Source organism: Haemorhous mexicanus, chromosome 4 (genome assembly GCF_027477595.1).
Source record: "Haemorhous mexicanus isolate bHaeMex1 chromosome 4, bHaeMex1.pri, whole genome shotgun sequence".
In the NCBI taxonomy this organism is placed as follows: Eukaryota; Metazoa; Chordata; class Aves; order Passeriformes; family Fringillidae; genus Haemorhous; species Haemorhous mexicanus.
Genome location: NC_082344.1, coordinates 25287811 through 25300525, shown reverse-complemented (window position 1 = coordinate 25300525; position 12715 = coordinate 25287811). Strand labels below are relative to the sequence as shown.

General features: G+C 39.5%; 1 protein-coding gene across 6 annotated transcripts in view; it reads right to left on the bottom strand.

Moving 5' to 3' along the window:
- PDLIM5 (PDZ and LIM domain 5) overlaps positions 1 to 12715 on the bottom strand; it is a 131609-nt gene that overhangs the window by 89320 nt on the left and 29574 nt on the right. For all 6 annotated transcript variants that reach the window (XM_059844139.1, XM_059844133.1, XM_059844137.1 and 3 more), the window contains exon 3: positions 108 to 259. In XM_059844139.1, coding sequence (XP_059700122.1) covers positions 108 to 259 — 152 coding nt within the window. The remainder of the gene's footprint in view (positions 1 to 107; positions 260 to 12715) is intronic.

Below are 12715 nucleotides of genomic sequence, written 5' to 3'. Positions count from 1 at the left end.
GCTGACATTTAACTCCATAGACTTTGCCAAACCACTTAAACATTTTTATCCTCCAAACCACTGGTAGGATGATAACCAATTCTCTTTATAAAAAGAAGCTATCTTACCTTTGCAGAGTCATGTTCAAATTGCCTGTACATGCCTTGATCTTGTTTTGTGCTTCTAGATGAGTCATCCCATCCGTGCTTATCCCATCAATGGTGAGAACCACATCACCGATCCCCACATGTGCTTGGGCTGCCTTGCCACCGTCATTAAGCTGAAACATCGCAAGAACGGTAAATGAGAAACTTGGACGGTTTATGTTTATATTGAACACAAAATCACAATATTTTATTCACGGTGCTGTTTCATGCAAAGAGAAAAAACAAGATATCTTTTCTCATTTGTTAGTCCTGTGAAAATTGCTGCAATACCTATAGGTATTCATTCTTATTTTACTTCAATGACAGGAAAGAACTGCACAGTAGAGCCTGCTTTTCAAAATCAAACTCCACTTCTACTTTACTGTCTGGAAGCTATGGACATTCATGAAGAGACACAAGCAGGGATAGGCACTCATGGTTTCCTGAACTCCCAAGTTCCAGCCACCTCTCTCTTCATACATCAATTTTTTCTTACAAGAGGAGAGAGAAAGGCTCTAAACCAGCTTTTTCCTTTCTAGATTTTCCCCTTAAAAATCTCTTCAAAGTTCATTTATTTGTGAATGACTGGTCACATGCAGGGAAGACTCTGTTAATAGCGAAGCTGACTTTTCCCCAGCTACAACTACTAGAAAGTCAAAAGTTCAACATCACAGACAGGCTGCATGCAGGACATTGTTTTGCCTTTCTCTCAGTAGGTTTACAGGCCCCAATGACCTGCAGTATATTTAGATCAGGATAAGAAAAGTCTCTTGAGAAGACTAACTCTTTGATCAAGGTCACTGCCAAAGTTCAGTTCAATTGCTTTGGTCCACTTGAATGAAACAATATACCAACAGAAACCTCTGTAAAGTTCACACTATTGGCCCTAATTGAACAATAAATCAATCTTTTCATCTGATGTGACTGAATTTCAACTACCTTCATTCCCAAGAACAGAAACAGAAATTAAAGTAACACATAGTAAGACCTATGCACCGACTTACATCCCTGATCCTCAATCTTCTAATAATTTTATAGCAGGCTGAAGAAACATCCTGGATGGTGTCAATTCCTCCTATCTTTCCAACAGCAGAGATGTTAGAAAAAGCAGTCTTCTTACAGCAGAGATGCTGTAGCTGCTGGTGCTGTGCATACAAAACCTCACAACTCTGTCCTCTGCCTGCAAGCATGAGCCTGTTCCTTGAAGAAGTCACTGCTTTTAGAGCAGTGCTGCAAAAAGCACAATTACTTTATCTTCATTTCCAAAAGTAAACTTCACCTTGAGCCAAAACGGTGCTTTAGCACATGATTTGAGAGCTGGTGGTATTCAGCCTGGAGAAAAGGAGGCTCGGGGGAGACCTCATCCCTCTCTACAACTGCCTGAAAAGAGAATGTAGTGACATTGGGGGTCAGTCTCTTCTCCCAGGTAACAAGTGACAGGAGGAGAGCAAACTCAAGTCATACTATAGGACGTTTAGTTTGGATACTAGGAAAAATTTCTTCATGGAAAGCATTGTCAAGCACTGGAACAGGCTTTCCCAGGAAAACAGTAGATTCACCATCCCTAGAAGTGTTCAAAAGATGCATGGATAAGGCACCTGAGAACACAGTTCAATGGTTAACATGGTGGTGCTGCTACCTTGACAGCTGGACTTGGTGACCCTTAGAGGTCTTTTCCAACCTTGACAATCCTATGTATGATTCTATGACTTTTCAAAGGTACGCCAAAGGAGGTTTTAATCTCCTTTGTTTTTTAACTGCCCCTGTTTTAGTTCATACAGTAGGGACCAATAGGTTTTCGTTCCTTGTTACTTTACAAAGTACAGCCACCAGTCTATAGATCATTCACTTCAATGGGAGAAGTGAGGTTAAGTCTTGAAAACTGTCTGTGGGTAAAGAGATAATAATGCATGAAATATGAGGAACTCAGTCTCTGCATTTGTGTAGGGTAAACCTGTAGAAGGTGTACCATCAGACTAGCTGATATGGTTAAGGCTTTCCTAAAAACCAAGTAACTGGAAATATGCAACAGCTGTGACATGTTTTGGACGGCATCTGAAGACAAATACTTTAACTGAGAAAAAATATTGTGTAATGTTGCAAGATATATGCAATTGCAAAACTCCAAAAATATTACCATTTGACAACACATAGACTAAACCCAAGAAATTTCACATTCAATGCATCACTGCTAGCATCAATTCCATACTTGCTGATTGCAGTAGCAATCTTGAGCAGATAAAAAACAACAGAGAAAATTTTCAACAAAATGAGAAAAAATCTCCCATTTGATTTTAGCCTGGTGAAAGAAGAGGCCTGCGATCAAGGAAGACTTGTCATATCTTCAGATGCAAAATAGCAGCCACGCCCTCAGCATTACAAATCAACATACCTATTTTAGCCAGAGTTGAAACCAGAGGGTGCTAACAAGGAAACGTTAGCAGAGCAAGGAAGTTAAGTAAGAGGCAAAAGAAAAAGGAGATGCCCTGATTTCAGGAAAACTCTTTGACTCGCCAAAGTCATAAGAATTGCAAGGTGTATTGTGAATCCTTTTACAAAAGGCTTCAACAAAAAAGCCAAAAATCCTCCAAAATTGGGCGTTCATACCCAAATTGTGAGTTAAGAAGCCTGATTACTATAAAACACCAATCAGGGAAGCTCACAAGCATATAGAAAGCTATGACCAACATAGCTATTTATAGGAAAGCTCCTCAAACCTTTGGGTGAGGGGTGGGACCTGCCATAAACAGATCCTGCCATAAACCGATATGTTATAGCACGCTGACATTTGCCAGCAAGGTCTGGAAAAGGGAAAGGAACGTAAGGGTGCTAAAAGCTAAAGGTCAAATGGATCGCTGTGGTTTGTGAATAAAATTTAGCTTTCTCAGAACGTGTGCAAATGCACATGATGCTGACATGTTGCAATTTGTGATGAAAAAAAAAAAGCAACCTACACACTGCCCAGGACTAAGACTTCAAAAGCCAGCTTCAGGATAACTATTTTCATGGAAGGGTGGGTGGCCTTACCATCCCCAGGCATGTAAATGAAAACAAATTTCTTAATTAAAAAAAAAAAAAGCCAAACATTTATGTTTAACTCTAGTGGCCAACACACAACCCACAACCAACCACCCGACTTTCAAGAGGTCATTCTTAAACTGTTGCCTTAGGGGATGAAACTCTTTCCAAGTGCCTGTGGGAGACTGCTATAAATTAATTTCAGTAAAACCCCAGGATGAAATTTCCTAAGAATAGGTCCTGAGAAGTGTGATGAGTCCCTCACTATGTCCATGGGTCCTACTGTACAGACAGAGAACTTGCTATGCCTTAGAGGTGAAGCTGTCAGAGATGTATCAAAGCAAATTACTGGACAAGAGTATGAAGAACTGCCCACACGGAGGGATGCCAGAGTAGTAATCTCCTTATCAAGATGGAGTAAGACTTCTAAGTAACACCTACTGATTCTGAATGAGAGATCTGAGTCACTAAGCAGGAGAGGTGAGGTTGATACTCCTTGGAAATCTCAGTGTGAGTATTCCCTGAAAGTACTGGTCAGCTGTTTCAGTACAAGCTGATTTATACTGAGCATTAATCTGGTTATATATAAGAAACCCAGCCCAGTTCACTAAACCAGCCTCTGGGCTGACTGACAGAGGCTCCAAGCAATAACATCTCTCCTAAAGTACAAGCATTCCACTGCTTCAGAGTCTAAGGGGCTTAAAGACTAGACCAGTGGCTGTCTAGACCTGGGAAGTTTGAGTTGCCTATAAAAGTAAGCGCTAAAGAATGAAACACTGCTTTGCTGATGACCAAACAAAGTCTGCCAAGTGGGCTGTCTCACACACTTGACCATCACATATCACTCAGCAACCCTGGCTTCTGAAGCACCTATACTGAAGGGGGACTGAAGCTACAAGGGCAGTTTTACCATCAGTGCAAGAGGAATATTATCACAACTATATAAAGAAAGAAAACAGCTACACTGAACACAGCAGGAGGAATTAGAACATTTGAAATAACTAAGGATCTTTTTCAGACTGCAGACTCTGGGAGCTTCCCTTTTGACACTTCTTAGAGGCTAAACCATAGATTACCACCACAAACACTAAATTGGAATACATAATGAAGATGACATATATCAAACTGTGTACACATTCAACCCAAAACTGCAGAGATAGTCCAATTAGCCAACTCCATTCTGGACTCCACCCAGAATCTGGTCTGGGTTTTCCCTTTTGGCCCATTTTTCTTATCACAATGGAAACAAACTCCATTTATTTTTTTCCACACAGATTTAAAAAAATATTCAGCAGATACAGAAGACAAATAAATAACATTTGAAGATTATATATTAACACCTACAGTGTCATTGCTACTTTTGTACCATCTTTTTTTTTTTTTTTTGGCCCTGTACAAGTGATTTTTTCTTACAGTGCAAATTTAACCTTAGCAACATTATCCTGCATCAGTGACCCATGAAGTACAGAGTTAGTTATCTGGAAAAAATGGTGATCTGGAACATACCTTTATTAAATGTGTCTGTATTACCATATGGAAACAATGCAACCAGAGAAGAGTATAGCAGTAAAATATGGAGAAGAGTATAGCAATAAAATTACAAAACTGGCTATTCAATAATCCAACTAACCTCTAAGCACTACAAATATTCTTCAAATCCTTGATGGATCTGTTTTAATTCTGTATTTACAGTATTACGCAGGTTTTTAAAGTCAATCATGAATTACAGCTACAATAAGCAGACTTTTTTTCCTTGATGTTACACCACAGACTTGAAAGCTACAAAATTGCCAAACCAGGAATGTTTCCTCCTACTTAATTCCACGTCTCCCTACTCTGGAAAACTCATTTGGAGACGGAAGGGGAGGCAAGCAGGAGAGACATTTCATGACCAGGCACCTGCCGAGGCCACTCACTCCCACAGCCCCCGGCAGGAAACCTCTGCCCCTCTGCAGCCATCCGCTACATGGATGAAAGCCAAAAACCAGCCTGTGCCATGCAGGGATGCACAGGATGCTTTTTAACAAAGACAAGTGAAATCACCCATCTAATGTTAGATTTTTTTGTTTGGCAAAAAAAAACCCTGAAAAAATTAGGAAAAGATTGTTGTTCTTATGGTTCTCAACATCAGAATTCCAAAACTACAAATATTGTCCAAAACCACATTCCAAATGGAGACAGAACAAAAGCAAAGCAGTTCTTGATCCAGGACAGACTTCAAGATATAAAAAGTAGTCTCAGCATAGTTCTACAACTCAGGTTTTGAAATGCAAACAGCCCAGAATACCCAGGAATACAACTGTTTTATTGAGCTAAATTTTAGCCAGAACACTATTTTGTTTTGCAATAATCAACAGCTTTTTTACCTTTACTCTTAAGCTTCAATTAGATATTTTTAACAAGTCTTTCCAGGGTAATTGTATGTGCACACATACGTGCATCTATCTCTGAATCAATGTAATTTGCAACCTTACTAATTTCTATTTAACACTTAACCACCTATTTCTCCCTCACCTGCCCTAAAAGAAAACTTGACAAGCAACTCTTCTTTGAGGTGTCATTATTTTGCTTTTACACAGTAATAAATGAATTACTTAAGTTGCAGTCACTCCTAGGACAAAGGTCTATTGACTAAAGATGGAGGCTGCCTTCTCTGTTTTCCAAACTGCTTGCCTTGAATATATGCTATCTGCAACCACGCTGTATGATGGTACATCACAATGATTTTCTCAAAGAAACTGTTTTGTACTTTGACAGTAAGTAATGTTCTCCCATTGCACAAACATCCCTCAATATCATCTTCAACGTTCTCTGAGAATGTAACTCACTGATTCTGATTTAAAACTCCCTGGGCTAGCTGATATCCCTCCAGCTTGATTTTTACCTCTTAAGCATTTGATCCATAGCTGGCTGTAGCAATTCAGTTTAAAGTCATGAATAATCAAAGCAGAAAGCAACCAATGACCTTTGTGTCACTGCTGCTCCAGCTTCTCTTTTGTTCTACATTTTTCCCTATAAAGTATTTTAAATAACTAAAGAACCAAAACACAACGTACTCATTTAGAGAAAGAACATTACAAAATAACTTTGCAGAATCACAACACAAGCAAAGGGGCAAGCTCTTTTATCAAACAACATCCTGCTTTTCAAACCACAGGGATTTATCTCCTTGCTACAATATCACTTCATACTAATATTTACACTCACGGCCTGTTACTGTTTTGTTTATGCCTAGCTTTGTTTCACCTGACCGAAGTATCACCTTGCACTGATAATCAGTATTTTTAACAGCAACCTCATAAACATACATTGAGCTAAAAGTAAGCTAGAAATAACCCTTTGGTGAATTAATGAAAGAGAGGAACAGAAGCCCACTCCAAAATACAAGGTGGGGGGACACACTAATGCCCTGCAGCAGCACCAACTCCATCACAAAAATTGCACATCTGACCTGACTCCTGCTACCCCAGGACCTCACAACCCACAGAGCCAGAGTGTGGAACTCTCAGAGCCAACACAAGCACAAAAAGGGGAACACAGCGCTCCAGCATAATACACCTAATGGGATGGCTCATCAAAGCCCTTCCTCACCTGCTTCCTTGATGGGAAGGAAGCAAAACCCTACACTACACACTCCTGGCACTCCTGTCTGGGACACTTGAGGCCCAGCTTAAAACTTCTGCATGAGGGGGGAAAAAAGCATGAGAGCACCTGCTCTTTGTGACAAATAAGCTTCCTCTGCACTCAATGGAAACTGAGAGCTGTATCATGTTCCTCAAGCCTTTACTACAGCAATATTATTCACATAGCCAACAGATTAGCCAGCCAGCTTTGATAGTTGCTTCCAAATCAAGAACACACATGGCAGTTTTAAAGTCCAGATCGAATTTATACAGCTGAGTTATAAGAACTCTAATGCAGGGTTTGCTGTGGAAAGCGCTGACACAAGCAGCTATAAAAAGGGGTTATGAGGCAGTCCTCCAAATAAGCTAAAGCTTTTCCCCAAACAAAGCAAGGATCAAAGTTAGCTTAGGTCAGAAAACCTGCCTGATTACCAGAGTACTTTGCTATGTATCACCACCATGAAACCCTGCCCTCACCTCGCTCCATGTGGTTGTACTCCCACTTGCTACATTTTCATTTCCCTTCTTTTTCTCCCTATAACTTTAAAGGTGTTTTCAGACTGATTTATAAAGCTGTAACCTAAGGCATGGACAGCACAACCATTAAAGATAACGTTTAAGGAAAAAAGTGTAAGACAAAGCATCAACCATTCCTCTTGGTCTGGCTGTGGACCCCAAGAGCAGGCTGCATCCCAGTCCTGGTTAGAGGGCTGCCCTTGCCTCCTGGCCTGTCCTCCCACATTCCTCAGGCCTGCTTCATCCCTTTCCCTCCATACACAACTCCACTACTGTGATGCAGCAGTGACTCGGTTGAAGCAGACCCAAACCAGCCCTTTCACTCACTACAGCCCACGGGAAAATGGGGAGAGCCCACAGGCATCCATTCATTTTGCCAGCAAAGAACCACAAAACCATCTCTCACATTTCATTCTCAGTTCTGACAGCAGCAACCCTGACAACGACATATATTTTAACATGATTGAGCTGTGTATACCTATAGTCCCACATTCAGAAATTATGTCAAAGAAAAATTAACACAGTTTGAGTTTTTCCTCTAAGCAAACATGGCTGCGCATGCCTGTGGGTTCATATTCTAGGAAAAAGATTAATGGTTTCAACCCTCTCTTTTTTCCTTAAAATTTTTCTCTTACTGTATTACAACCTTTAATATTTATCTACTGTCTTCCACAAAAAACAAATAAACAAGAAAGCACCAAATAAAACCAAAATAATTTGGTTTTGGCACTTTAAATGATGCGTTGCATGCATGAATCACCCATTCTATTTATCCATGCATGCACTAAATGTGGAGCTATGCATCTTCAGAGGAGCATGAGAGGACATTGACTACTTAAAACAGGAGAGGCACCATATAGCTTAGATCACTCTTACACACGATTGGGTTGATGCAGAAAAGGATCCAAAAATATACATTAGGTTTATGAGGCAGAGTAACTGCACCATGTGCAAGCCTTTTGAATATGTGCTCTTTTATTTTTCAATCACTTAACACCAAACAAAGGAACTTGAATGCCAGTAGCAGCTCTCAGCTTCCCTCTGTTGTCCCAGAGCAGGTTGCCAATAAGCAGGAACAGTTTCCACATGCCAATGCCAGAAGGATTTTATTAACTGGTGCCACCTCTCACTTGTCATGGCTTGACTGATCATGGATTCCTCGCAGCTCTGCTCTTCTGTGAGCAAGAACCTTTGCTAGCTCTCCCCCCTCCCTTAGGACAATCCAACTCCTGCAGAATGTAAGGAAGCAGAAACAACTTCAGAAAAGGCTCCTTGTATATTGGACAGGATATTTAATTTTTGACAGAATGCCACTATCTCGTGATTACTAAAAGTCCAGTAGCAGTTATTAGAAAGTACAATCCCTGCTTTTGACCTTGCTGGTGTGAAAAGGAAGTAGCTAATTACATACAGTAATCAATTCTAAAACAACTCATCTCTTCGACAAGCAGCTTAAACATTTTATCCAGGTACTAATACACAAGTTAAAATGTGTGTTAATTGTGTGCTGGGAAACACCATCTGGAATTCAAAGGATTATTAAAATGAGTGAAAAGTCACACACATCAAAGAGGGATAAAGAAACTATTCTGTTCAAGTGTAGATGTGTTGGTATGTAACAAGACTAAGCATCTGGTCTTGCTTTTCCAAGCCACTAGCATTCAGGAGATCAGACATGAAGAGATTCCACCAAAAGAGGATGAGCAATAACTTCTTGACTAACAAGACATAATTAATGTTCAGATTTGGAGAAGAAATAATGTCACAACGACAAAAAACAAATTGTCAAAAGGACTAAGAAAAAATAATTCAGACATTGTGACTAGAATCATATTTGCAGGAAGCACATGGGTAATTCCAAAAAAACTTTTAAACATACTTTTGAAATGCTTGAGTGATGGAAAACCATTTACAGTCATGTGCCAGAATGTCTGAAGATATTTAAGACCCTATCATCCTTGAGAGAATGCTTAGCTTTCACTAGGCATTCTCTAAAGGAGCTCAGTTGTGTTCTCATGCTGCCAGCATGCCTTAAGAGCCCTGTTTATTTTAACTGGCTCTCTTCTCTCTGATGATTATTCTTCTGTTCAGAGAGTTTACAGAACTGATCCAGGTTCCTCCCTGGGAAACTATATGCCAGTGGGTAAAAAATACTGCCTACTTAATTTTTCAGATACAGAAAGAGAAAAGGGAAAGAAAATGTAGCTAGAAACACAACACAAACTTTGTGTGGCTGCCTTAGCTTTTGGGACCTGCATGTCTCTCCTCCAGTAGTGGTTAGCTTTGGGGAGTTTGGGGTGGTTTTTTTTGGAGAGCCAACACAAATTAACTCCACAACTAAAGCACATGATCTCTTAGGACTGCCAAACAGGCAACCCCTCAGGAGCCACTTGATTTGCACCAGAAAAGAAGCTTCAAGCCTCTCTCATTTGGAGCAAACAGTTCGGAAACTTACTAAGTTTTATTGCTGGACCTCCCAAACAAACACAAAGCAAAGCAGAGTTAGTTTTCTCTAGTGAAGCTTAAGTGTGAAGCAACAAAAGGGACTGAGCTCAGCTACTTCCAAAGAAATTAATTCCCATCCTGTAAAGGCCCTACGTATGACAAGGTCTGCAGAGCATAAAATGATGTATGCCCTCCCTTCCCAGACAGTGTTATGTTTATTCTTCTACAGATGATAAAATTAGTTGAACTAACTGAACATCCATCTCCTTATTAATCTTAGTAGCCAAATATGTGTCATCTTGTTTTCATAAGGCTTTCATGGTCTATCATTCAGCTCTTCTTAATGGCAGATACCTTTTCTGCATTAAATGTGATGCAATCACCCCATACTTGCCAGAATATCCAATTTAGAAATTCAAATAGCACAATATATTATACTGTGTAATTTAAAGATACATTTATTTTTTTCTTCTCAGTACCTCTCCCAGGACAAAGAGCCTTGTACATGGCAGCAACAAGAAGGAAACACAACTAATGAAGCAATTCTACACCTGAAAGCAAAGCAGAGAATCAAGTGGGGAGCCAGTGGCAAGAAAATGCTACTACAAATTGAATCCCTCATGATACATCAGCCATTGCTTCACTTGCCAGCTACAGGCATGCATAAACAAGCAGAAAACAACCTGTTGCTTCAAAGAACTGAGATAATGTCAAGCTGCACCATATAAAGTAAGGAGAAAACAGAGGCAAGTTCAGACACTCCTAGAATTGGTTATTGGCACAATCACCTGCCCAGAGAGGACAACTCACGTGAATGCCATCCCAAAGTGCCATTCTGCAAAAACTGTACATGTCCATCTCAAGGTGAAACCCAAGCCCAGCAAAAAGAGCCACCACACCCACAGAACTAGCAGAAGAGGCTGGAGACTGAGCTGCACTTGTGCCAGCTCTCTGCTGAGCATGGAGCTCAGCACCAAGGAGGAAATACACAAAAAAATGCAGAGTGCAGAAACTCTTCCATGCTACATCAATAAGGGAATCATATTTTAAGTATTTTTTTTTAAGGCACTAAGGCTTATGGCACCTGCCTTTGGCAACATGGAAGAAAAGGGCAATCTTAAACATGTGAAAGATGACAACTCATTTTAGATAAATAAGCATGCTCTGAAGTGCATGGAGTAACAAATAAACCAATCATGGCTATTATGCTGACAGCATAAGCACACAAAAGCACAGTTCAGTATGTATGTGCATTCCTGCAATGGAGAGAGAACTCCTTAGGATTAGTCAAATGCAAACTTCTAGCACAATGAAATAAAACAAAAATAGGAGACATTAGTAAGTCCTTGTGGGTATCGTGCCTTTCATACATCAAGGGAATATTATAGCAGTCATTTGTTTTAAGCCAGTCACATACTGGCTAAAACCCCAAGTATGAAATATTGCAGAAAAAGAGTCCAATAAAAAGCTCTCAGAAAACAAGAAACACATTTTAAATCAGTTGCATATTATTTAATAAATTCATACAGCTGTTTTTAGGTAAGACACACAAATCTTTATCATCAACTAATAAGGCTCATGAGAACATATAACAATTTCAAGTTTAATTTTCCATTTTATATGTATATACATATATACACATGCAATACACTGTTTTAGTTTGCTTCACTTTAAACATTACTTTTATGTGATTTTTTTATACAGTTCCACGTGTGGGTGTTTGTGTATACATTTATTATGAATGTAAAACACTGAATATGTAACTATAGACCATGGTATACATATTTATTCTTTAAGAAAATATTTGTGTATAAATATTTATTCTTACACACACCTCTATATAAATAAAAATGCATTTGTCCTCGATGCTGGAGACCTGTGTGAGAAGACCACTTGAAAAATTATCAGCACTTTTTTAGGCAGTGTACAACAAAAAGCAGTTGTCCAGAGCAAACAGGGAGCTATTCAGGACAAATTTTCTGACTGCAAAACTAAGACCCTCATGTTAAGTAAATTTTCTTTAACATTCAATTGCCAAATGCATTACACACGTGCAAGACTTAAACATAAACCCATGCAAAACCTCCTTACTAAAGCTCCAGAGATGAAAATGCTTGTGTAGTTGTTGCAGCTGAGAACTTTGACAAAATTTCTTGCTGCTATATTTTAGCTGTCTTCTGAGTTTTGCTGCTGAGAGTTGCACTCTAATTATAGCAACCTAAAGTCTGAGTTAGGCTGCAACATGTTTTTTTCTTCCTTGGACATCTGGAGATCAGAAAATTACACATACAGCTAAACAATGAATAAAGCTGGTTATCAACTAGCCCTGAAAAAACAATGAAGAAAACTCAACCCTTCAAATGCACTTCCTGCAACAGTCTACCCCTTGCTCTCAGCTTGACACTGTGCAGTGGAATGTGTCAGGCCATTCAAAGTCTGGGCTCGCAGAGGAATCCTGTAAGCTTAAGCCTGTTAGCCCCGACAGTTCTCTGGTGCATTTTCTTTTCTTAATTTTCACTTTCTTTTTTCCCCCTCCCCCCCGATTTGTATGTACGGAGCCCTACACTACCAAACTAAAATCAGAGGACATTTCGAAGTTAAGACACAGAAAAAGAAACGCTCCCTAAAGCAGAGTTTACAATGAATATTGTCACATCTAAGGAAACAAACATTTTAATCATTTAGGGTGTTACATTTTGGGACGAAAACCAAGACTGCTCTAGCATCCTGGAAAAAAAAAAAAAAAAAACCTATATACTCTGGTGGTTACAGGCAAAGCTCGGAAACAATTCCAAGTAAAACAACAAAACACAGTATGCATTCATTCATCCAACTTGATCCAAGACAGATGGTATGGAAAACCTGCAGGGTTTTTTTTCCCTGCTATTTTTGTTTGGTTGGTTTGGGTGTATTTTTTGATTTGTTGGTTCTTTTGTGGGTTTTTTTTGGTGTGGTTCTTTTTTTTTTTGTTTGTTTGGGGGGGATGTT